The sequence below is a fragment of the Gallinula chloropus genome (assembly GCF_964237585.1).
Source record: "Gallinula chloropus genome assembly, chromosome: 2".
Classification (NCBI taxonomy): domain Eukaryota; kingdom Metazoa; phylum Chordata; class Aves; order Gruiformes; family Rallidae; genus Gallinula; species Gallinula chloropus.
In genome coordinates, this window is record NC_140086.1 from 45,374,720 (window position 1) to 45,401,009 (window position 26,290).

The window sequence follows — 26,290 nt, forward strand, 5'->3', positions numbered from 1 at the left end:
CTTTTGCTTTGTGTACATTTAACTTTAGTATATGGATGGCTAAGATCTTTTAATCAGATTTTTTTATTATTATTATTCAAAGCATTTCTATTCTATACCTAAACAGATCGGCATCTACAGAAAATAAACACCAACTTAAAACCAGTCACCTCTAGGTACTGCTCCATACACACTTTAAGAGCCACCTCGTGGCATTAGCCTGCAAGTAACCCTGGAAACACTAGTGCTTTGTGATAAGCATTTTACTTAAAAAATTAAAAACACCCAATCTAAAAACTAGAAGATGGTGAGTTAAGAGTCATCTTAAATCAAAAGGGAACTGAAATCTGTTTTACAAACAAAACTTTCTTCCATTTCCCTCAAACACTTGATTTTGTGGCTACGTGATTCAATATGTATTTAGAATTTGCAATAGATAAACAGCCCAATTTCTGTCTTACAGTAATTTATTTAAAGGTATCTAAGGGTATTCATAATTTTATTTTACAGACTAGTCTATTGAGTAGAGGTGTCAAACTCCTGCTTTTAAGCCTTGGGTCAGGGAATCTAGACTTCTTCAACATGAATTCTGTCCTAATCCACAAAAACCGAGGTGAGGTGATAGCAACTGATGTACTGATGAACAAGACTGGGAAGAGGCATGCTTCCAGCACACACTGTACTTAACTCTAGGAAAGACTGAGAGTTCCTCATACTGAAAAACCCCAAATCACTGAAAATTCAACTACACTTTAACAATATCTTGCTTATATAATGAATGGGCAGCAAATGGGTTTTAAGCTGCTCCATTGTTGCATGGGGAAATTTGCTTCTGGTGGAAGCAGTGGCACACATACAAGAGTACTTAATTCATCTTAAAAAGGCTAAGTGAGCAGATGAGATCAGCTTGGTGCTGTCTGCACTGCAGTGAATTAGAGAAAAACTCTTCTCCTAGCTCAACTGTGAAAACAAGAACTGCTAGTTGATGTGCAGTGGCTGAGGATATCTACCCTGCCTAGAAAGAGAGGAGATTCTCCACCTTGTTCTTTCAGGACCAATTATATCAAGATTACCTACTGTTGTTGCAACTTAATTTATCCAGTCATGCCTAAATACGTAGTAAGAAAATTTTTTTCAAGTAGAATCTGTGTGCATTTTTAACATAACAAAAGCAAAGCTCCTTTCATGCTCTCACAGACAGCTGCCTAAAAAGACAGAACTCGAGCTTGAAAAATGCTCAGCACAGGATATCCTCATTTTCACTTGAAATGAATGCTAAAGAGCCCTTCCAATTCCAGTAACTTTATTTCAGATTACAGAAATACTATGAGTCCAGTATTAAAAGACATTTAGGATGAATTTTTACAATTCAATTTGGAATACATACAACATTGTTAACCTGTTCTACAAAATCTCCTAAAATGTGGCACTTGATGTATTAGTTATTACATTTAGCTAAAATGTAAATAACATAATTTAGCTAAGGACTCTTTTTATGTCCTTTGTAATCTCTTGTGCTGACAGAAGTGCCACTTAATCGTCACTACACTTCTTGTAGCAAATGATAGCTCCAAATCTTTAAAATCTTGCAGACTGGCAATACAGTAAGGCAAAGTACAGCTGTAACAGTTGGATTGCAAGGAAAAGCTATGCTTATCATAGAAAACAACAGTCTCAAATCTTGAAGGTCTTGCAGACTGACGCTGCCTTAAGCAAGGTGAGTAAAGCTGTGACAGCTGGCTTGCAAGGGAAGGGTAACTTAGAGCAGTCTGACAGTCTTTCCAGTCACCGTCAAGAAGTCATCATCAGCCAAGGCACGAAGCGCTTCGTCAAACATTTCCTTAGTGACAGCCTGGAAGAAAATTAGTAAATCAAATAAATCATGTACCCTTTTTTTTAAAGCTCCAGGATGTTCTTTTTGCAATTTGAAATCTGGAGTGGAACTCTGACACTGAGTTTGCTACTTCAGAAGCCAGAATAATTGTAGGATACAGCAAAGATTCACCTCACTTATCCACAGAATTGGCTTTCTGGTCACATCAGTTGAAAAAGTTGGTGCCTCCCTTTCCCACCATAATGTGACTTGAGACCAAAATAACATTGATTTGGCAAAACACCATGCTTTTACAATTACAAAATGTAAAAACAATGCAGGAAACTTACTGTATCAGACTGCACTCGGAGATCATCAAAAAGCTGTTGGTACTTCAAAGCTGGTGTTTTACCCTTTGACTGGATGAGCTTCCTTAAGGCCTGAGCCAACTCTTCTTTCCGCTTACGAGCTGTTGTGCTCATGCCTTATAAAAAGAAAGGTTATTTCTCAAAGGTGTTTTCTAAGGAGGACAGGTTAAGTTGTATTTAAAAATGACAAAAGCCCAATAGTTCTCAAGCCTGTGAAGACACAAACCTGTAGTAAGAATGGATATGTCCACAATGCCAGTCCTTGGGTCGGTAGCAGACTGTTTCAGCGCTTCCCGGTGGAGGCGCTTGGCTTCGTCCACATCAATGGTTTCCACCCTCTGGGAGAAGCGCACCTTGGCATGCGCTTCGGCCAGCCGGATCAGAGACTCCAGCTGCCGAGGGTAGGCAGACACCATCCCCCTGCCGCTGCCAATCTTCCTCATGTCCACGTAGGCCTGAGCAGAGAGTCATTAAGTACCTCAGTAAAGCCTGTTGTTTGTTCTTTTCAGAGCCCTCTTCACACACACCCCCCCCCCCCCCTTATTTTAGAATACAAGCAATTCTGGCAAGCTGTGCCACACTATTTCTGCTCGAATGGCATCACAATTCTTTTGCGATGAAGGGTAATGACATCACATACTGACACTGCCCTTACAAAGCAAGTAAGGTACGAGAAGAATGCAAGTTTTCCATCACTGTGAAAACCAAGGACTAATCTTACATAGTAGTGCTTGTGACTGTACTGATGAGCAGAGTGCAGTATGACTTTTATACTGATCCCCCTTTCCTTTATAAATGCTAGTAATTTTTAGACATGTTTGAAGTCTTACAGAAGAATTACATATAAATAGGAAGCATATAGACAAGGGGATTTTGACATTTTTGACAACTCCTTTACCTCAATAAGGGCTTGGCTTGCTTCTTCACCTAACCTAGGATTTATATAACTACGAGCATATGCAATGTAATCCCTCAGTACTGCCATGTCCATGTACTCCTCCTCCATCTTTTCTTCACTTTGGTAGTACAGTGAAACCAAATGGCGAGCGAGACGTCTGTCGTAAGCTTCATCGCGTGGATCCAACATGAGAAAGATCAAGTCAAACCTGAATGGGATAAGAATCCAGTGTTGGCATATATACTTTCCTACCATTTAGAGTAGCTTGTTAGAGAGGTTTTTTACTTAATAAGTAGGAGTTACTTGAATGTTATGTCCTAGTCAAAGTAGGAGAAGCTCTAGTAACCTGAAAAGATACATTTTCTAGAACTCTGAAAGTACAGAACAGGAAAGTGAATTTGCTTTCATCCTGTGGACCTGAAGCTTTGGAAGCCACATACATTCTGCAAAATTCATATCCCATATTCAAGGCTGACAGTTTTGGTTGTCTTAAAAAAAGAAAACCACCTCAAACAAAACAGAAACCACACAAACAAAAAACTGCTCCACACATGTAGCAAATACACAAAACAAGCTTGCTGCTAAAGAAACTGCCCTGAAAGCCAACAGGGCATACACATCTATGTATTTTATGCATATAAAACCTCTAAGTAAATAAATTACGTATAGATAAAAAAGCACTCTCACCCTTGGCTTAATCCTGAAATAAAAGGTTTATAACTTTGCAAGTAATATATCAAACTATATGCTGACATTTTTAGCCAGCCCATCATGCATTTTCATGAGCTTGGACTCAAGAGGGGATGCAACTAAAAAAATTTTCAAGAGCAGTTTAATTTAGCACACCCATACTAGGTATCGGTTCTTACTAAATGCCTAAATCAGGCTGCTCTTAATTGGAATCTAAGATGTAAGTGTCCTCAGAATATCCAGTGTACTTCAGATTTTCAGGTATTGCAGGAATCCCTCACAAGATGCAACTGCAGCATATAAGACAGTTTCATGCTCTGACAGCTATCACCCAAACAGCTAGCACTGCCATCTCCCTCACTGAGTTTTACAGAACAATGTGAAACAGGCACAGATCTCCAGATTTTACCACCTCTGCTATGAGTTCCCTCAGCATCAGTTTCACTTTCCAAGTTTTATAGAGCTAAACAAACCCATTCTGAGTTTTTGTTGAAGTTACCACTCTTCTAGGAGATGATCATGAAACAAAGCAATACAGAAGTACATAAAGAGATCCTACAGATCATCAGAGCTTCTGTTCCAGGACAGTGTCTAAAAGGCAACGCTCTGCTTTCACAGAAATTTTAAGAGCAACATTTAAAATAAATACCACAGAAGTTTTCTTTGTTGCTACAAAGAACATATTTGTTCTGTTCTACTATATTTAATCATTTCCAAAAGAAGTGTAACATCTTATCGAAATATGACACACAAGTGGGAGTACCTTGACAGCAGCGTATGAGGAAGCTGGATATTTTCAATAGTAGTCTTCTTTGGATTCCACTGCGATTCTATAGGGTTAGCTGCTGCTAGGATAGACGTGCGAGCATTCAGCTGGCAAATGATTCCAGCCTGCCAAAGTGAAGAACATTTCTGAGAACTGCTGCAACTATGCGCCACCAAAGCTTCTGCCCCCAACTTTTGAGACCTCCAATGTTATTAAGTGGGTTATCTAGTAAAAAAGCTGCATTGCAAAAGCCTTTTAGAGTAAAACAAGAAGAAAAAAAATACCCAGAAATATTACAGGTTGCAAAGAAAGCTGTATTCCTTTGTAAATGAGTTGTTACATAATCTATGATCAATCCACTGACATTAAACAGAAAACTTTTAATCCTTTGTTGTTCTGGTAACATTTGGGCTTCAGCAGCTTAGTAGATACCTGCTTAACGCAGGGAACCTGGAATTGGGAGAGACTCACCTTTGCAATGGAGAGGGTCTGTTGTTCCATCACTTCGTGCAGTACTGATCTTGTGTTTTCATTCATTTTATCAAACTCGTCGATGCAGCAAATGCCGTTGTCACTAAGTACCAGAGCACCTGTCTGAAGAACCAGTTGCCGCGTTTCTGGGTCCTTCATCACATACGCGGTAAGACCAACCGCACTCGAGCCTTTCCCAGACGTATACTGACCTCGAGGAACCAGGTTATACACATACTGGAGCAGCTGTGACTTACTAGTACCAGGATCACCACAGAGAAGAATGTTGATCTCTGCACGAAAATTGCCTCTTCCTGTGTGAGTGAAATCCTTTCTTGATCCCCCAAAAAGCTGCAGCAGAATGCCCTACAAAAATACTCTCTTTAAAAATCAAAGCATCACCTCCTGTATAGTTACAGAGCAAATCCAACAGTTGAACTGAAACACGTAATGAACTGCTAAAATTATCTCAGGGGCGGAAGAAAGTACTGGAAACTTTTTTAAAGTCTTTAAAGGGATTCATTCATTACAGACCATCCTTGATTCTAGTTAACTGTTGGGTCCTACAAACTCAGGTTATAATTAAAGTTTTGAATTACATCTGTTCCAAAACTATTCCTGAACTTACATAATTGACATTTTGATAACAAGTTCTACTGACAACAGGGAAGCCGCAATAGACCTATGGCTATGTTTAATCTAGTACTACCCATGTACTCTTTTATATCATCAAACAAGTGTCATTTTAATCAGCCTTTTAGTCAAGTACAATAGTCTTTTTAAGAAAACTGCTTTACTGTGTTACAACATTAGCTCAATAAAATGCTGTACTTGCCCATAATGAGTAAAACTGTTCAGGGTCTTTATTTCACTTCTATACTTACTAAAAACGTATGCTTACAATGTTTGTAAAGAAATAAAAATAATTAACTTCCAGTATTTTGAAAGTACTGGAATTATTAGTATAAGTGCCTATATGCTTATAATTTGATCAGCTACAATTATGAGGGAAGATTTCTTCCTTTTCAGGCCAGGGAAGATAGGGGTGAGGAGGCACCCCAGGTGCCAGAGAGATGCCCCAGCAGCCTGTGGAGAAGCCCAAGGTGCAGCAGGTGTCCCCCTGCAGCCCATGGAAAAGGCTGAGACTCCACCTGCAGCCTGTGGAGAGGCCCCATGCTGGAGCAGGCGGAGACATAGATAAGACGCTGTGACCTGTGAAGCAGCAAGCCTCTGCCAGCATTTGCAGCCCGTGGGGGGAGGGAGAGAGAGACCCACACCGGAGCAGGTTGGCTCGGGGTCAGGGGGAGGAAGGAGTGCTTGTGACTCTGTGGAGGGCCAGGCTGGAGCAGTCTGGGCCTGAGAGACATTCTATGACTGCACCCCCATAGAAGTGACCCACGCTGGGGAAGTCGGTGAGGAGCTGAAGGCCCATAGGAAAGGACTCATGTTGGAGGTATTTGTGGAAGACTGTCTCCCATGGGTGGGACCCCTTGCTGGATCAGGGAAAGGGTGAGGAATGCACCCCCAGCATAAGAAGGAAAAGAATTCATGAGGAACTGACTGAAACCCCCATTCCCTGCCCCTCCCCGTGCCACAATGCGGGGGAAGAAGAGCAAAATCATGACTAAAGTAAAGTCTGCTACGAAGGGAGGATGGGGGGAAGTGCTTTAACATCTGGTTGGACTCCTCATTACACATTGGGTATGTGGTGTAGTGTAATAAATTAGAGAGTTTTCTTTCCTTTATTCTGTGTTGAGTCTGTTTTGCCCAGGACACTAACAACAGAACGATCTCTCCCTGTCCGTATCTCAACTCCTAAGCCTCTCAATATATATTCTCTCCCCTGTCCAGATGAAAAGGGGAGTGATACAGCACCTTTGGTGGGCATCTGGCTGTGGAGTTTTAAAACTGCTCAAGACATTTGTTTGAATTTTGAAGCCTCACATCATTTTTATAGCAAACAATAATTACAAGCCTACCTGCATATACATACCTTACAGGAGAAATACAGAATTTGACTTACCTTTTTGATGTCTTCATGCTCGTAGATACTTGGAGCCAATGCTAAAGAAAGCCTGTCATATATGTCCTTTTTCTTAGAAAGCTCCTTTAGAATTTCTACACGTTCCTCTGTAAACATTTTTTGCTCCGTTTCCTCATCGACGCCATGCAGGCGTTTTGAATCCGTCTTGCGATAGTGTATGACATCAATGTGGGTCTTATAGACGGATTTCACACTGCTGACCCTCGGATTAACTCGGATTGGGACTGCCCTGTAGATACCTAAATACAATTTGTAATCATAGCATTAGATACAAAGAAACATGGCAATTCCAAAACATGAAAAATTTTACATTTTCATAAGAGTTTAAATACTTCAGTCAGTTTATGTACCAATGTCATGAATAAGTCAGTGGAAAATATTTAAGTCGCCTGGACCGTATTTTTGCAGGTACATACATTTAACATTCCCATCAGAACTGTTCTCAAAGAGGAAACCACCCAAGCATTTTTGAAAAAAATGAAGGCTAAGTGCTTTATGGAAAATCTTGTTCTTCGGCTTCTAAGGAATTGCCTCTGCCTCACCACCATTCTCTGAATGACTCGATTGTCAAGGTCAGAAGGAACCTCTGGAGATCATCTAGTCCAACCATGGGCTCAGACTGGAAGTTGACTAGAGCAGGATGCTAAAGCCCATGTCATCTGGTTTGGAATACCTCTAAGGATGGAGACTCCACACAGCCTCTCTGGGCAACCTGTGCTGGGGCTCGACCACCCAAACAGTAAAAATGTTCTATTTTTACCTGTAATTTCCTGTATTTCACCTTGTGCTCACTGCCTCGTGACCTACCACTGGGCACCACCCCACCCTCCCAAATCCGACACACTGGTAAGATCCCCGAGTCTTCTCCAGACTGAGCTTTCTCAGGCTTTCCTATATGACTAGAACACCATTAGCTTTCTTCCAGTACCTTAGCTAGTCACCATGACTTTTCAAAGATGAGTGGCCTTGCAAAGACAGTGGATGGCTCCCTCAGTGCATGTAGGTGCATCCTAATAGGTCCTTTTCTGGACAGTTACCATCAATGAAAAAGGAGAAAGCAAATACTCAAGCCAAATTTTACCTGTGACGTTAACTCTGTCACCTGGCTGAACTTTATCAACAAGGTCATTGTGAGCAAACAGCGCGACTGTATGAGGGGTCTGCCCAGCTGGCATATCTTCAGGAGACTCCTGCAGTTTGATCTAGTAAAAAAAAAAAGAAACAGTTTCAGGTTCAAACAAGCAAAGCTTCTCCACACAGCATCCAACAGACCCTTGTATTAGCAGAGTCCTCAGCATTATCTTGAATTGGGAGCAGTGCTCAAGAACAAAATACTCCCCAACAGAAAAGCTGATTAGTAATAAAAAGATAGGGTGAAAATGAGAATTCGGCTGGTAGCTACTGGTATGGCCAAGATGCTGTTATAGACAAGGCTTATCTGGTCCAGGTTAGAAGTGGACACAGTATTCATATAAAGTAGCTTCTATATGGAGACATTAAGAAGTATACATACTTCATCCTTTCACTGCATTTCTTCCCTAAAATATGGACTTACAGTTTCACTAAGTTGTTTCACCCATTTTCATGTTCCAAACCACCTTTCCCTTTTCCAAACAGTCTCAAGAGAAAAGATGGGGGTGGGAAACTAGAAACACTTTCATTCAGCGCAACTTACCATCTGTTTGTCAGAGAACATGGATCGATTGTGAATCAGCACCATGCTGTGCGTGGTGTTACAGTTCTTGCATACGGATGGCTCAGCAATCCTGCCACGATCGATTTCTACTCTGGTGGTGAATGAGCAAACCTGGCATTTAAAGAACGCTTCCTGCATCTCAGGAATTAACTGGGAGCTTCTGATGACCATACCACTGATGGTGATAAGTTGATCAATGTCTACAAAATAGGGAGACTTGTGTCACCACTTTATACTCTTAAAATAACCTTTGAAGTTCACGTAATCTTAGTTTTTAGGTGGGAGGTAGACATTTGGTCATGTAGTAGTGTTTTGTTTAAGACAAAAGAAAAGGAATTATTGAAGTGTAGTACAAATATTTTAAATATACACTATTTATAGAAAAGAAAGAAATTTTTGTGCTTGCAGAACTCAGAACATGAGTAACTGATGCCAGGAAAGATTCCCTCAATGGGTAATTATTCTGCATTTGGGCAGCAAAGCTTTTACTTCTGAAACAGACTTACACAAAGTGCAAATGGTCTGGAGAGACCACAGGTACAGTTCCATAAAATCTTCCTGTGATTCTGTGTTAACATTCAGTAAGTTCACATCAGTCCTTAAGACTATTTTCTAATGTGATAATTAAAAGTTTACCTTCAGGGTTTAGGCTTCTCATATTCCTGGTCTTCAGTGCATTATATGGCCTCACTTGAATTTGATGTTCTAATATTGAATCAGGGTAACGATCAAAAAAGATCTCGTTGGCAGCCATATCAAATGTTGGGATAACTTCCTGTATAAAGTTGTTACAAACAGTTGTTGTGGTTTTACCCCGGCTGAGAGCCGAGATCCACACAGCTGCCTGCTCTTTAAAGGCAAAGCAGGGGAACGGGGCGGGGGGGGGGAAGGGGGGGTGAGGCAAGGGAAGGGAAATGGAAGAGGCAAATAACAACCCCAAAATCAAGAAACCCGTGGGGTTGGGATAAGGATAGTTTACTAAAATAGCAGAAAGATAAAATATAACAATGCCAACGGGACTTTAGAGCAAAAAATCTATGAAGCTGTTGATACACAATGCAGTTTCTCACCGAATCCACAACTCGGGCCATGCCACCCAGAGCCGTCCCATAACCCGACCATCCCCCAAAAACCGCGTGTCCCGGAGCTGCCCACTCCTCCTCCCATCAGCCCCCCGTTACACTGAGCATGACGGAAATGGCATGGAATACTCTCTTTGGCCCGTTTGGGTCACCTGTCCTGGCTTCGCCCCTCCTTTCTCATGAATACAGAAATACGAAGAGCTGAGAAAGTCCTTGACTGTCTGACAGCAACTAAAAACATCAGGGTGTTATCAGCACGGCTTTCATTTTAACACCCAAACAAAGCATTCCATCCACTGCTACAAATGAATTTAACTCCATCCTGACCGAAACCAGGACACAGTTAAGCTTCCAAAATTGCATAGGGGATTTTTTTGGTGGGTGTTTTTTTTGTTGTTGTTGTTTGGGGTTTTTTTTTTTAGTTTGGTTTGCTTTTTTTGAAACACAACAAAACCCACACCCAAAGCACAGAACAAAATACTTCTGCATGAAGCCTTCTATGTGCTGCTGATCAGCCAGGAATGACTAAAGTTATGCCAGCTGAGTATTTTCCTACATAACAGGGGGGGAAAGAAAGACTGGAAACACTGGAGTTTACCAGCTCATTTTGCATTTACGAAGTACTCCCTATAGCATCTATGATCAAATTTAAACACTATGAAGAAAGACATTTACGTTAAGTAGAATAAGAAAGCCACAGAGATGACCATGAACATAACAAGTACACACTGCATTTAAACAAACACATTAAAAGCCAAAAATACGAAAAAGGACACTTGAAAGCCAGGAACTAAGTGCACTGCCTCACCTGAGGATAGCAGACCAGTTGCCTGTAAAGATTTTCATCAAATGATCTTAGATGGTCACAATTTACATTCAGGAATGGTTCCCCAACTATATTAATCTGCAAAATATTTGAAATGAAGTCTTTAGCTCAATGACACAGAAGACTGAAAAGGCAAAGTCCGATTTCGCTGTGTCAGAAGTACCTCTTCAAGGCGCTGCATGTAGCGCGGCTCGTTAAGATCCAAGCCAATGTCTTCATCCTCTTTGGACAGCGGATCAATGAAACGCTGAAGAAATCTCTGAACATCAGAGGCAACAGGGAGACAGAAGGGAAACAGAAACAGAATTTAGTAGTACATACACCTGCTTTGTATTGGATTCAACTCATACTTGTTCAAACCGAACTAACTTTGATTTAAAAAAATGAACCAGAACTTTTAACCTACCTGGAATTTTTCTTTGCACGAGGCTACGTTAACATCTGTTCCCCAGATAACGAGCTTTTGTCCAAGAGACTGCTCGGTTGCTACTGCATCCTCAGCCGGCTGCGTGGAAACAAAGCGCACACAGGTCAATGTGCTCAGCTGTTTAAAAAGACCTTACCGGATACACAGCTCATAGGGACAACTATCCACCTACCCCATCCGAGTGTAGATCGACTTGTCTGGCTTTACGGGCAGACCCGAGATCCGGCCTCTGTCTGACCGGAGTTCCTCGTACGCCGCTTCGGGGAGTACCTTCTACCCTGGAGCTGGGTGTGCCATAAGTCAGGGGTGAACTGATGTCGAAGTCAAGAGGAATGGCTGGAAGAAGAATTGTTTTGTTACGATTATCAAGTCATTGTAAGTTTAGAGCAGACTAAAATTCAGCCTCTGTATTTGTCTCATCATCCCTTTCACTCTAGTCATGAGTAGCATCAATCAATTCCAGTGTTCGGTCAAAACAGAAGCAATAAAGATGTTACAAGTCTACACAGAACTTCTCTTTGCGTTAACATCCCCTATGAAAGATCCCAAGTTCTGCTAAAGCTTTGCTAGAACACTTTAAAGCAGCACTGCATTTCAGAACCACACCGGCGTTCAAACATAAACTTGAAACACAGCATTTTAGATGAAACATGTTTTCCAGTCGTTTTGGGGGCTGTTAAATGAGTGACAGCACAATTACCAGCTACTGCAATTAAAATCACACAATTACCAGCTACTGCAACCCTGTTTATAAAAGGAAACCGTTTCATGTCAATCAAATTCTATCTGCGTTAATAATTCTATAATTCTGTGTTCTAAAAATCGATGAAATAAAGCACAATCCCTGGAACACATTTCCACAACAATCTGAAGCCACAACAGCAGATCCCCTGCCCACATTCCCGTACCCCCTGCTACCCTTGAGTGGGATGAGAAAACTTGAGACAAAACCACCCTCTTCCACCCTCCTTTGAGTATTTTTCAGCCAGATCCCTTCTCCCCGCTGGTCGCTACACAGCGGGGCAGGCAGCCCTCCAGGGCTGATCACGGCAGGCAGCACAGCCGTGGGCACGGTGGCACGGCCCGCCCGAGCCCCGGCGTACCGGAGTGGCGGAACTGCGGGGGGCTGGAGAAAAGAGCATCGGGGCCGCCGGGGCTCTGCGCGTCGACGGGCGGAGAGGTGGGCATGGGCTGCAGATCTCCGGTGGAGGTGGAGTCGTCTGTCCTACGCTTCTGCGAAGGAGGAGACCGAGCATCTTGTGCTGCAAGACACAAGCAGACCCGAGGCCGGCATTTAAATCGCCGCGCCCGCGGCACAAGGCGGCCGGAGGCTCAGGCGCGGCCTCCGGGGAGCGAGTACGCCTACGGGGCGGGAAGGCGGGCGGCGGACAGCGAAGAAAGAAGTGACCGGGCAGCCAACACCCGCTCGCTCCCCACCCCCCTCTCCCCAAGGCTGGTAGCCCCCAACCCACCGCTCCCCAGAAGCCCCGGGCTGGCTTTGCCTCCGGCCCCGGGCGCCTTCCCCCGTCCCCTTCCCACCGAGGCACTTACGAGTCGGGGGGTTGCTGCCCCGGCCGCGCTTCCCGCGGCGACGGCTGGGGGTGGAGGCGGGCGAGGACATGGCGCTTCTCCGGCTCCCGCGGCGATGCTACCTGTGAGGGGTCGAGGAGAGGAACGCGAGCTGCGGGCGCTCCGCCACCGGCCGACACAGAGGGGCTCAGACCAACAGGCCGACTCCCAACACCCCCACGCCGCCCAGTGCCCACCTCTGCTACCCCAAGAAACTCCGCGCCAAGCGGCCCCGGTGCGCGCGCTCTCGCGGGCTCTCTGACCAATGGGTAGGCGCGATTGCAACGGGAGCACCCAAAGGAGACAGAAAGGGGGGATGAGGAACGGAGAAGGATTGGAAGAAGGACGTGAACGATCCGGACCCCCGAGCTGTGGGCCAAGCCTTGTCCGAGCTGCTATAGTAGGGACAGAAGTATACTGCAGGGTACTCCTTGTGCTACAGGACGGAGGGCAACCTCGGCCACGGCACGACGTTCCCCCCGGCGACCAAGAATGGAACCGCCCGGACCTGACTGAATTTCGCGGCAAAATTAGTCCTGCGGCGGGGCAGGGAACCTTGGGGAGGTTGGAGCAGTCCATTGCCCGTGGGGGAGGGGAGACATCGCTTACAGTTGCGTGTACTGAGCCGATCCTGCGGCCAGAGACATGCAGGTGCCCCGAAAACCCTCTTCCCTGCCACCGCCCTTGGAGGATCGTGCCGCTCCGCTATGAACGGCGTGGCCGAAGCACTTCTTCTGCCTCGGAGTGCGCCAGCCCGGATGCCGCGGCGCGTCCCCCGTCGGCTGGCTGCGTTGGATCCGGCCGGGGGCGGCCTCTTCGCGCCCCCTTCCGTCTCTCGCAGCCGCTGCCTGCGCCGCCGGTTCGCGGCAGCATGGCTGGTGTCCAGGAGTGCCTGCACCAGCTGCACCGCTGCCTGCAGTCCGGCGATGCCGCCAGCGCCGCCCTGCATGGCTACAGCCTGATCCGCACCCTGGGGGAGACATGCCTCACCAGCCCGGCGGGCGGCATGCAGGGTGCGGGCTCCGGCCCGGTGGCGGGGGGTGGCGGCGGGGGCCGTGCGAAGCCTGAGGTGGCCGTTGCCTCGCTGGTGTCCTTAGAAGAGCAACTGCTCGGCTTGGGGAGGGCTCGCTGGTGTCGGGGGGGGCACACCAGAGGGCGGGTCCTGCGGGGCGGCTCTGCCCTCCCGAGCTCCCATCGCCAGGGCACCTGAGGGCTGCTGGCGTGACGCGAGGGGCTGGTCTGGGGGGAGGGACGGTCCCTTGCCCCAAATAGCCGCTTCCCGTAGTTAAAATGTTTCGGCGTGTGCCCCTCTGCTGACCGGCTCTCCGGTTAGCTTTCCCCCGGCGGACCCCGCGAGAGGGGAGAGGCGGGGGCCGGGGCCCGCTCCAGGGGACCCGCTCCCCAGTTGCGCTCGCCGCCGGTGACGGGCATCGGCGCGGCGCCGGGGCATCCCTCCGCGCCGGGTGGCGGGGCGGCGGTGTCCAGCCCTGCCCGCTCCGCGAGGGAGGAAACCTGAGGGTTGGTTTGCTTGTTTGCTTCCCCCCAGCGCTGCACCTCTCCCTGGTGTTCTCCCAGGAGCACGGCTTGCTCCCCTTTGTCCACAGATCCCTCGGCACCGAGGAGGTGAGTCGGTATTGTTGGAGAGACGCCGGGATACGCACTGCATAAACCGCACGCTTTATTACACGTGCCAAACCCAAATATTATGGGCTGCTGTGGTTTTACTTTTGGGGTTTTTTTAACTTTGCAGTTCAGAGATTGCAGGGAAGAAGCGCTGAAGTTTCTTTGTGTCTTTTTGGAAAAAGTTGGTGACAAAGTTCATCCTTACGCCTGCAGCATTAAGGTGGGTAAAGGAACATCATGTCCTAAAGGTCTCTGGCAGATCGTTGAAACAGTTCGGGTGGGTCTCGTACCCTGACAGATTCATGACAGTCCCACGCCCCCTCCCAGTCTGCCCTGCCCATCTCTGGTGATTTTGTTAGAGCTGAAATAACTTGATAGATGTGAAGGGTAATGTAGCAATGTGTTTTGAGAAGAATGGGTTTCGTGGCCCATCCAGATTTATTTCTGACCCGCAGATAATCAGGCCTGGGGAAGCTAGTGGAGACATGTCAGTATGCAGCAACAGGAGAGCAGATGTCTCTGAGAACAGGAGCTTGTCAGAAATGCCATGAGATAAGAAACTGCAACAATGTTAACAACTGCCTTAAAAAGGAACGATGTGACCGTGTAGCCTCAACCAATTATTAGCCGTAGTGAGATGCATGTAAGGCGGGTGAACAGAACATCTTACCAATAGCAATGTGATGTAACTCATGCACTGATATGGAAACCTATATAAGCTGCGTGTGTGTTTCAATAAAGGAGCTCAGCATTTGATCACATTGGTCTGAGTTGAGTCTGCAAAACTTTGGCTCTGGCAGGGTAATTCATACAGTGGTGTAGGATTGGCTCTTCAATTACAGAGTCGGTTCTGTTACAGGGCAGGATGGACATGGGTTCCTTTTACAGGGCAGGATGGGCATGGGTTTTGAAAAAGAAGTTATCAGCATGGAAAACAGCAGTTACATCTTTTTACTTATACAGGTTAAATTAATGGTTTAATGTTTCAAATGCTTCTATAGGTGATGGTTAATTTTAAACGCTGATATTTTAAAAACTTCTCCTGCAAAGTTTAGCTATCAATATATAAGTTGGTGGAAACCACGATATCTCTAAAATGAGGTTCCTTGAGTCTAGACTGCTGTATAATACTGCTTTGCATAGAGGTGCTTGACAGGCACCACTGCATGTCCTGATCTCAAATTAGTAGCTACATATTGTAAGGAATAACAGTACAGAGGTGGAAAATCTGCTAGGTGTGTCTCTTATTCCAGAAACTGCCCTTTATTGTCTTGAGCTGGGATTTGTTACAGCGACAGTGTTGCAGCATTTGTCAGTAAAACTGTTTTCAGGATTGAATGTTTTCATTGTTCTAGTCCTTTTTGAAAACCTTAAACTTGTTAGGAACAGACTTTAAAGAGGTAGATAAATACGCTGCAGTCTTTGAATTCCCTTCACTACTTACAAGTGTTATAATCTCCGTTTTTGTTCCTATCTAGCAAACTTGTATTAGTGTTTATATAAAAGAGAGAGCAGCAAAATGTAAAATCCCAGCACTGGAACTTCTGATTAAGGTAAAATGCATTTTATAAATCTCTCTTGTTTCTAGAAAAAGTAGAAAATCTGTTGTATTGGGTTGTGCTGTATCATGCAGAAAATCTGTAGTCTGCAAGAGAATAGTGATAGTGTCATATTTAAATATTAGTGAGAGATGTCTTAACAGTAGATTATCTTTGATATCCTCCAATAGATTGCTTACATGCCAGCATATCATTCCTTCATCTGACAGAGCAAGACACGGTTGTTTTGGGGGCAGTTGGAGATCTCCGTCCCAGTTTAATATGGCTCTTTACAGAGAAATTTTGTAATTCAGTTCCATTCTTTAAAATATTATGTAAAATAATATAATATGTATTAGACACAGAATGTGAAAGGTTTGGAGTAAAAGGTTTTTTTTTTCCAGAAGTCTTCTGTGTGACAGTAATTTCATAATATGCATCTTTAGAATGCATTAGACCCTGGTCTTGCAAACACTTTTGCACCTACTCAGTTTCGTTTCGGAGAAACAAACCACCCTTCTGAGTTGTTACGAGTCAGTTCTGTGTATGGGAGAGGAGAGAAATACACTATGATGAAGGCCACTGCAGACTTGCTAAGCCTGTCCTCTTGTGGATCTCAGTGTGTGTGTAACTTGAGGTATTGGAAATACTTCTTCATCAAAAGGGTTGTCAATGATTGGAAGAGGCTGCCCAGGGAAGTGGTTGTGTCACCATCCCTGGAGGTATTTATAAGACATATAGATGTGGTGCTCAGGGACGTGGTTTAGCAGTGGACTTCACAGTGCTAGGTTAATGTTGGACTTGATCTTAAAGGTCTTTCCCAGCCTAAAGAAGTCTATGTTTCTATATTAAAGAAATACACTGTGTATAATTTTCATATAGATGATCTATAGATAACATATATAATACAAATTTAAAATTATAACCTTTACATTTATGCATCTGTAGGTTGTTAGTTTGTTGTTAAAGTGGATTTCATGCCAGGACTCTTTCCTGGACCAGTCACCTTAAATCTGTTTCACTGAATAGCATACTGGGACTGAAGTTACACTTATGAACTGTGCTTTTATTTAGACCAAGTAAGATAGTTGTGGTGATATTAATGACTTTCCTCATTTTTCTTTTTCTCTTTTTTTTTTATTTAATCTTAAGTTGCTCCAAAGTTTGCGATGTTCCTGTCTGATGGAAGAAATGAAAGTTGGAGAGATATTTAATAAATTTTATGGGGAGCTTGCCACAAAAAGTAGAATTACTGATACGGGTAGGCTTTAGTTTTGCTGTCTGTGTCCTTTGTTTTATTTACACACAGTTTTTGTTGGGTTTACATGCCATAGAAGTGTATAATTGTCACTCCTATGGCAAGTGTGTTTAAAAATGGAAGCTGTCGTGTTTTAGAGCTAATAAATTTTTTTCAGGTCTTCTGATCATAATCATACAGTTAGCTGGGCTTCTTAGCAGACCTTCATATATGTATGAGCTAACATGTGGGAGAAATAATTGCATTTAGCTGTGGCAGTTGATACAGAATTTAAGCATAGTTTAGGATTCACAACATGGAAGAGTATTGGTATGTCTAGTGTGTTATTATTGTAGATGATGTGCTTAGGAATAAGGTTTAGTGGTGGTTTGGCAGGTTAGGTTGATGGTTGGATGCAATGATTTGAGGGGTCCCTTCCAACCAAGGCAATTCTATGATTCTATTAGTCCCTGAATGCCTAAATCCTGAAAGTAATTCCAACTTGTCATTAAACAACTTAGGTTTAAGAGCCTTACTTATTTTCCCCAGGTTCATAGAATCACAAAATGGTTAGGATTGGAAGGGACCTTAAAGATGATCTCTTGAGGTCCCTTCCAGCCCCTACAATTCTGTGATTCTGTTGCAATCTGTCCTAAGGAACCTGCTTTGGCAGGGGGGTTGGACTCAATGATCTCTTGAGGTCCGTTCAAACCCCTACAATTCTGTGATCATCAAGTTCCAACCCCCCTGCCATGGGCAGGGACACCTTTCAGGTGACCAGGCTGCTCAAGGCCCCATCCAACCTGGCCTTGAACACCTCCAGGGCAGGAGCAGCCACCACCTCCCTGGGCAACCTGTGCCAGTGCCTCACCACCCTTGTAGTGAAGAATTTCTTCCTAATATCCATTCTAAATCTACCCCCTTCCAATTTAACACCATTTCCCCTCATCCTATCACTACACGCCCTTCTAAAAAGTCCTTTCCCAGCTTCCTTGTAGGCCTCCTTCAGGTACTGGAAGGCCTACAGTGCTAACCTCGTGTAGCTGGACCCTTGAAGTTATTCTTGTACTTGTCTGATAACTATACACAGACACACTGCCATAACTTTAAGCCTTAAAAGTAGTCCTGGTCCCTCCAATGGGTGCTCTTACCAAACACAGAGGCTGCCCATCCCTGTTAAAGTCCATGTAAGCCCAAGCTCAGTTGCCAAAGCTCTTTGTAACCCCATTGCAACTCCAGCCTGTTTTGTCCTCAGAGCTGCAGTTTTAGTGTGATAGTTCCTGCACTGGTCACCCCTAATGTGAGCTCCTCAGCTCTTTAGCTATGTAGTTCATGATGTTAAGTATACTAAAATGAGCTCTAGTGTGACCATCTTGGCTACTTATAGATGAAATCTTGGCGTGACAGGTCTAGGCCTCACAAAACTTTTCTGTGCCTCCATAGAACCCTTTAGTCTGAATTCAAGCCTAGAAATTTCTGCTAGCTGTTGGTTTAAACCCTGATGGTACTGAGAAGTCCCAGCATAACCTCAAGGACAACAGCAGACTTGCTGGAAATGCTTCTTCAGTGCATATGGCCTTTGATTAATCAGTATTCTAAGCTATGTTTAGAAGAGTAAATGTGTTTACTTAATGTGAGAGGAGGATGCACCTTGCAATGTAGTATATAGATGTATATGTAGATATTTGCATGTGTATCATAAAGAGCCCTCTTTCCCACATGCTAATCACCAGTCAAACCATCAGGGGTGGTTTTCTCATGGTTGCAAGTTACATAGGAGTTGCAATGGAAATGTCAAAGTAATTAATATTTAATAATATTAAATTATTTTTTAGTACTGGAGAAGATCTATGAGCTTCTGGGAGTTTTGGGAGAGGTTCAGCCTAGTGACATGATCAACAACTCTGAAAAACTATTCCGAGCTTATTTGGGAGAGCTTAAAACACAGGTATGATTGGCATTTCTTTTCACACTCTTGGATTGCTTTGGGTTTGTACCTTTTGATGTGTGAAGCACTGTATGTTGGAATACTACTGTAACTAGTGTGATCTGTAGGGATCTAACTAGACAATCATAAATACTTCCTGAAGAACTGTATAAAGTTTGTGATCTGTGGTTCTGAGAAGCTTTCGGTTTAAAAATTCAAGGCCATCAGTGACAGTGAATTAACCACTTTACTGTGAGAAAAGAAGGAACGTGACAATCTTTGTGCTAGCATCCAACAAAGTTGTGTTGCCATGCACTGGTAGTTTCTGGTTTGGTCACTACTAGCTGCAGAATCCTTGCACTTAAGGTAAACACCACAGTTCTGTGGAACTTTACTTTCCTGTATTCTGCACTTCTAAGATTTTAGTGTGTGCTATCCCAAGTTTTGCTATGGTTGGTCCTGGTGAAACATATTTCATGCTTTTTAAAGGATTTCTTATGCTTCTGTAGCTGAACTCCCTTCCAAATTGCATGAAACTTCTCAGTAGAAACTTCTGTGGACGTGTGTTCATAGAGGTGGGTGCTGACAGAACTGTGTTAAGTTGGAATATGTTGGTTTACCTACACTTTTAGGAACTGGGAACCTTCGGTGTAAATTTACCTTAGCTTGAGGATAATATTATTTTCAATTCCCACTTTTTTTTTTAGATGACATCAGCTACCAGGGCACCCAAGCTACCTGTTGTGGCAGGATGCCTGAGGGGACTGGCTGCGCTCATGTACAACTTCACCAAATCTGTGGATGAAGGTATATTCTTTTTCTGTGTGAAAGACAGTTTTACGTGATGTGGATGGACAACTGGCTGAGTGGCAGGGCTCAGAGTGCTGTGATAAGTGGCATAGAGTCAAGATGGAAGCCTGTAGCTGGTGTGCCCCGGGAGTCAGTACTGAGTCCAGTCTTGTTCATTGTTTTCATTGGTGACCTGGATGAGGGGACAGAGTGTACAGTCAGCAAGTCTGATGATGATATGAAACTGGAATGAGTGGCTGACACATCAGAAGGCTGCACTGCCATTCAGTGAGTCCTGGACAGACTGGAGAGTTGGGCAGAGAGGAACTGAATGAGATTCAGCAAGAACAAGTATAGGGTCCTGGACCCAGGGAGGAATAATCCCAAGCACCAGTACAGCTTAAGGGTTGAGCTGCTGGGAAGCAGCTCTCCAGAAAAGGATCTGTGAGTCCTGGTGGACAACAAACTCTCCATGAGCCAGCAGTGTGCCAAGAAGGCCAGTGGTGTCCTGGGGTGGATTAACAAGAGTGTGGCCAGCAGGTTGAGGGAGGTTCTCTCCCTCTACTCTGCTCTGGTGAGGCCACATCCAGAGTGCTGTGTCTAGTTCTGGGCTCCCCAGTTCAAGAAGGAGAGGGAAGTACTAGAGAGAGTCCATCACAGGGCTATGGGGATGATGAAGGGACTGGAGCATCTCTTGTATGAGGAAAGGCTGCGAGAGCTGGGGGTGTTTTAGCCTGGAGAAGACTGAGGGGTGATCTCATCAATGCTTACAAACATCTAAAGGGTGGATGTCAAGAGGATGGGGCAGACTCTTTTCAGTGGTGCCCAGCAACAGGACAAGGGGGAATGGGCACAAGCTGGGATTTTTGTTTGAACGTGAGGAAGAACTTCTTCACTGAGGCTGACAGAGCACTGGGACAGGCTGCCCAGAGAGGCTGTGGAGTCTCCTCTGGAGATACTCAAAACCTGCCTGGATGCTGTCCTGTACAGCCTGCTCTGGGTGATCCTGCTTTAGCAGGGCATTGGACTAGACGATCTCCAGAGTTCCCTTCCAGCCCCTACTCTTCTGTTATTCTGTGATATAAGTTTTATCTATTATAATTATTACACAGCCAGCAAGCAACACCATTTCTCGCTGTGAACTCAATGAAAATTTCCCCATTTATGCAAAAGCAAGGCCTATCCAGCTACCTGGTCCTTGTAGTCTGTCTTTGTGGAGGGGCTTCTTCAGTGTGTTTTTGTCCATAAATATTTGAAGTGCTATTTTCTAATGAGATTGGGCAGCTGTGAGAGCCACATTGAAGCTGAAATGTGATTTATACAGAGAATTGTTTGTTAGAAGAGTTGTGTCTTAAAATATATGTATGGAGAAAAATCAGTGAATATGGATTTACTGTTTGGTGGGGTTTTTTTTTCCAAATGTAAGAGTATTTCAGGAAAAAATGTTTCTGCCTCTTAAAATGAGAGATGTAAGGCTTAAGGCTTTCCAGTGTTGCTTCTTCATACCAAGTCTTGGATAAAAATATTTTAGTCTTCACTGTACCTTTTGTGTGTCAGTAGTGAAGTACTCATTATTGGGTTGTTTCACAGATCCCCAGACTGCAAAGGAGATTTTTGATTTTGCTCTGAAGGCGATCAACCCACAGGTAAACCTGCCCTGTGCTAATTGTTCTGCCTAAATGAACAAACCCTGATGAAGACTAAATGACGTATGACAAACCTTTTCTGGCATTACAGGTTGATCAGAAGCGGTACGCAGTACATCTAGGTAAGACTGACAGCTGGTTTAGTTTGTGCTGAGGAGGATACTGTACATATATAATGGACTCTTCCATCTGGGGTTGTTCATTCTCCACTGACTGTCTTCATATGGCTCTGGTCTTAAGTCTTCTACGCTGATAGGGGAGCAAAGCTGGTGTACTTTAAGTTGGGATCTAAAGAGTTAAACATGTATTTGGTTAAAGTGGGCAAGGTCTAATCAGCTCATGAGCAGCAGCATTACACTTGATGCCATCATTGCCCCTCTGGACTATTACAAAACACTGGTATGAGAAGTGAGTCGTGGTGGGAGTAGAAATAATTAATGTAGCAGGTTAGGAAAGAAGAGATCGTGGATTGGGGTAAAGGAAAAATGAGCAAGAGGAGAGGAATTTCACTGAAAGGAGAAGGCAATTTGGAACAAATTAAATTCATTAAGAAAATCTGAAATTGGCCTGTGAAATATGAGTGGCTTATGCAGATATTGCCAAAATGCAAGGTTTGGGCACCATGCCTGTGGCAACTGTGAAGAATAAAACCCTCTTAAAAAGATAGTCTGCCAAAACAAAGTAAAATGGGGAAGGGGTGTATGAATCTTGAAATTTCATTTATGCTTATATTTGGGATTGTGTAATTGCCTGCATTCTGAATTCTGTATTTGTCTGCATCACAGTTTGGTGGAGGAGGGGACTTGAGCATATGTCCTGACTAGAGAAACCAAATGCTTGTGAATTGTGCAATCAAGTAGTATTATTTGTAACCAGTAAAGTACTTTTTTTTTTTTTTTTTTTACAGTTGATGTAAATTACTTCAGAACTTAGCTGTGCTTTCCATAATGGTATACATTAAGAGTAACCCTCCAGAATAATTTTTATGTCCTAATGTGGACTTTTATAGTCTGGTTTGTTTTGTAAAGTGGACTATAAGTCTGGGTTTTAATGAGAAATGTTTTTAAATTGTAGCTGGTTTACAGTTGTTCAGCTGGCATGCTGCTCAGTTTGGTGCTTTGCTCTTGGACAACTATGTCTCCCTCTTTGAAGTGATCTGTAAATGGTGTGGCCACACAAATCAGGAGCTGAAGAAAGTCAGTCATTCTGCACTAGATTCATTCCTCAAGCAGGTATAGTAATTTCACTGGCATCCCTGAGAGTAAAGAAAAGTTAAATCTCTTGAAGTAGTGAGAATATTTGGTGCTTGGAAGTTCAGTGAACCTGTTTAGTAAAGAATTATTTGTGTTGAAGTGCTGAGTGTCACAAGCTAGGTATTTTTTTTTAAGACTTACTGTAATTCTTTCGTGCCTTTTTTGATGTTTCTGTAAATGCTGAAATTTTTGCACCTGCTTTACAGATTTCTTTAATGGTAGCTAAGGATGCAGAGCTACACAAGAGCAAGTTGCGGTTCTTCATGGAGCAGTTCTATGGAATCATCAGAAGAATGGATTCGAGCAACAAGGAGCTGTCCATCGCCATTCGTGGATACGGGCTTTTTGCAGCAGTACGTGCAGGAAACTTACTCTGTTGAAGGAGGGGAAAGAATGGATTTAAGGCAGGGTTTGCACAGCTGGTTATATAGGCAATGCTTCTGTTTCTGCATTAGGTGTTGAACTTAATTAGCTACACTGTAAAATAACCATGTGGTTGAAAATTATTGAAACATGCCGAATGCAGCGGGAGCAGTTGCAGCAGTGAGGGTTATAGTTCCGTCCTGTGCACTAGCTCTGAAGTGTAAGGATGTGCCTAATCGCTTACGTACAGATGTTAGCTCTGTCTCACTAGCTCTGTCTGCTTTTGGACAGTAAAATCCAGGCTAGCTGTGCTCTGGAAGCAGTTTGATGTGTTTCCTGCAGAGTTGGAATCTCGGAACGGCCAAAACACACTGCTGACAGCAGGACACGAAGAGGCAATTTGGGCATTTAAGCAGCATTCAGATCCAGCTTCCAATTTCTGTCAGCAGTCAAATCTTAAAATAGAAATACGATAACAAAGTTAAGGTTCTATAAAGAAAGGCCAGTGTTTGTGTGTCCACAACCTGTGCACTTGATAATGGAGCGCCACCTTCTATGTAACAAAATTCTAGATACTCCTCTTCCTTTTCTCTCTCAAAGCAAAGATTAGGTTAAATAATCCCAAATATTATTTGGAGAAGGATAGGTAATGTGATAGAATAACTGGTTACTAGGTGAGGCCTTTCCGTTTGGCTGACTTTTGAGGAGAATGCATCTGTTTTGTAGAATTTTCAGTGTGCGTTTTTGAAACCTAATCTTCCTGTTCTGTGGAATGGAGCTAGAGAGGAATTGAGTTAAAGGTAGTGCAGATTTCAACAAAAAAAAAGGAGATCTTGATGCTCCAATACATGTAAATCTTTAGTATATTAAGATGCACTGATAGTTGTTAGTGTGTTTACTCTAAATCTTGGCCAAGCATCAGTTTCTAGGTTGTGAGGAAGTTTCATCTTGCTGCTACTGCAGGTAGTGACCTCAGCCTGAACACAAGTTCTGTGACTGATTCAGTTTCAAGCTAGACTATTTCTTCTACTGTCTAGTCTAATTGCTACAATAATTTTAAAGTAATACTTGTAATTTACAAATGAGGAATAGATAGTCTTAATTTTGTCAGTGTGTTTTTAGGGAGATTTAATTCAACCTCTAGCCAGCGCTCATATTCTGTCATTACCTAAAGCAGTCCATTGTTTTTCCTGTCAGTTCCCTACTGCAGTTCTTGCCTGTAACCTATTTAATTTTCAAGAAAGACTGCTTTTTGACCTAACTCATGCTAAAAACTGATTTACAAATCATTCTGTAGAAATCTGTAGGCATTATTTTGTATCCTCTAGTACTGCTTTGTGTTTGTTAGTTTAGGAGTAGACTTTGTCCTCTGTGCAGATGCCAGCACAATAAAACTCAAAATTTGTGCGGCTGGGTTAAACACTGTGAGTGATAATTGCTTAAGCCACATTAGGTAAGCCACTTACTACTTTAATGCAGCTAGGTCAAAATATAAGTGAATATTAGCACCTATCATGCCATATTTAAGATATTTATGGCCAAAATCCATGCTTTTCAGGCTGGATTTGAAATCATGTCAGTGAAAGTTAATTACTCCTATAGTAAATTCCACTGTATCAGTGATCAGTTATTTCATTGTTTGTTGCAGGTGCCATGTTTTTCATATATGTATCAAGTAGAATACTTAAAATTAACTACTTAAAGTTACTTTATTCAGATGGGAAAATTTCCTGGGAAAATGTAAAAGATTAGTTTTATTCAATGAAGACTTGGCTGGGTTTTGGTGCTACATGATCCGTTTGCTTGGCTGTGCAAAGTTGTTACATCAGTTTTGTGTTTTCTCCCTGTAAGCCCTGTAAAGCTATACATTCCAAGGATGTTGACGACATGTATGTTGGGCTCCTTCAGCGTTGTAAGCAAATGTACCTCACAGAAGCAGAAACAATTGATGACCACCTGTATCAGCTACCAAGTTTCCTCCAGTCCATTGCAAGTGTGATACTCCATGTAGATACAGTAAGTGGAGTTTTTAGAGTACCAGTCATTTTTTTAATGCAGCTCCCGATGTATAGGGAGGTAGTAGCTGTGAACATACCCGTGCTAGAAGGTGTTCCTTTATCTGAAATACAATGATGTTTAGCTCCTAGGGGATGGGGGGAGTATTAGGAGACTAGTTTATTAGATTTTATTTGAATAAAGAAAATGCACAGAATGAACTAAATAAAATGCTACAGTACATTGTAATAAAAATCATGATAGCCAAATGTGAGTAGATTTATACTTATTTTGGGTGAAGCTTTTCATTTAGACCTAGGCTTACTGTTTTCTTTCTGTGTTTATGCTACTCTATTGCTGCTTTTTCTTTTGGTACTGATACTTAGCGTGTTCTCTGAATCAGAGCCTGATTTTCCTCTGATGCTGTGCTGTCTGTGTTTTAATGAGGGCTTTCTGGATCCTATCTGGAACTAGGAAGTAAGATTGGGGCAGAGAAGAGAGATTTTTATTTACATTCTGTATTGAGATTGTTAAGAATGAACAGATTATACTGCCATGCTGTTATCACTTGATTAAATAGGGTTTTTTTCTAAGTTTAAGGCTGGTTCCACCAAAGCACTAATCTATTCAGGAGCTACTTTACGTAATATGTTGCAGAAAACTTTCTTATTCTGTTTCTTCTGTTCGGGTTTTAGTTCGTGGGGTTTTTTGTTTGTTTGTTTCTGTGGTTTTTTTATATCTAAGATGAATTCACACACAAAGTCTTTTATTTTTCTCAGAGCAGGTCATGATATAAACTCTAGTAATGAAGTATCTTGCAGAAATAATTTACCATAGCTCTTCACATTGATACAGAGTTATAATCATTGTCTTTGCATGATGGGTGTTCTGGTTTTATGTCTTCTAGATTCCTGAAGTATACACTCCAGTTCTCGAACATCTAGTTGTGCTGCAGATCAATAGTTTTCCACAATACAGTGAAAAAATGCAGTTAGTCTGTTGCAGATCTATAATAAAAGTATTTCTGGCCCTCTCAGGAAAAGGTCCAGTTCTCTGGAGTTTTATTAGCACTGTGGGTGAGTCTGTGATACTTTATTGTGTGTTTTTGGCGAGTTGTGTGTTTTTGGTTTGGAATTAACTTTTTTTCCCCTAAGTTGCTTAGCTGATTCTAAGGAGATATGTGGAACAGCACGGTGGGGTCAAAAGTGAGCCTTTTGCATCCTCTAATAATGGAGGTTTAAGGTTGTTTTATTTTAGAATGTCCATTGTTAAAGCACTTAGGGAATATGT

At 43.1% G+C, this 26,290-nt stretch overlaps 2 protein-coding genes across 3 annotated transcripts in view; one reads left to right on the forward strand and one right to left on the reverse strand.

The window, feature by feature from the left end:
* Positions 1 to 1,275: 1,275 nt before the first annotated feature.
* MCM4 (minichromosome maintenance complex component 4) lies at positions 1,276 to 12,691 on the reverse strand (the record flags this gene model as incomplete). 2 transcript variants are annotated; one of them, XM_084260558.1, is made up of 16 exons in its annotated part: positions 1,276 to 1,831; positions 2,143 to 2,276; positions 2,387 to 2,615; positions 3,059 to 3,266; positions 4,512 to 4,639; positions 4,986 to 5,351; positions 7,009 to 7,268; positions 8,111 to 8,231; positions 8,705 to 8,925; positions 9,362 to 9,500; positions 10,616 to 10,711; positions 10,797 to 10,892; positions 11,040 to 11,138; positions 11,233 to 11,396; positions 12,164 to 12,322; positions 12,612 to 12,691. In XM_084260558.1, 16 exons carry the CDS (start codon positions 12,679 to 12,681, stop codon positions 1,739 to 1,741), a joined length of 2,583 nt encoding a protein of 860 aa, XP_084116684.1. In that variant the 3' UTR covers positions 1,276 to 1,738. The 2 variants fall into 2 exon arrangements, with proteins under 2 accessions (XP_084116684.1, XP_084116685.1); XM_084260559.1 differs by having other exon boundaries at positions 12,600 to 12,681.
* An 809-nt stretch (positions 12,692 to 13,500) lies between these two features.
* PRKDC (protein kinase, DNA-activated, catalytic subunit) overlaps positions 13,501 to 26,290 on the forward strand; it is a gene marked incomplete at its 5' end in the record, with an annotated part of 90,027 nt that continues 77,237 nt past the window's right edge. Inside the window, 13 exons of the mRNA XM_084260381.1 lie at positions 13,501 to 13,642; positions 14,176 to 14,252; positions 14,380 to 14,472; positions 15,731 to 15,805; positions 16,943 to 17,051; positions 18,863 to 18,975; positions 19,662 to 19,761; positions 21,334 to 21,389; positions 21,481 to 21,511; positions 22,464 to 22,621; positions 22,849 to 22,995; positions 24,857 to 25,021; positions 25,908 to 26,076. Coding sequence (XP_084116507.1) covers positions 13,501 to 13,642; positions 14,176 to 14,252; positions 14,380 to 14,472; positions 15,731 to 15,805; positions 16,943 to 17,051; positions 18,863 to 18,975; positions 19,662 to 19,761; positions 21,334 to 21,389; positions 21,481 to 21,511; positions 22,464 to 22,621; positions 22,849 to 22,995; positions 24,857 to 25,021; positions 25,908 to 26,076 — 1,435 coding nt within the window. The remainder of the gene's footprint in view (positions 13,643 to 14,175; positions 14,253 to 14,379; positions 14,473 to 15,730; positions 15,806 to 16,942; positions 17,052 to 18,862; positions 18,976 to 19,661; positions 19,762 to 21,333; positions 21,390 to 21,480; positions 21,512 to 22,463; positions 22,622 to 22,848; positions 22,996 to 24,856; positions 25,022 to 25,907; positions 26,077 to 26,290) is intronic.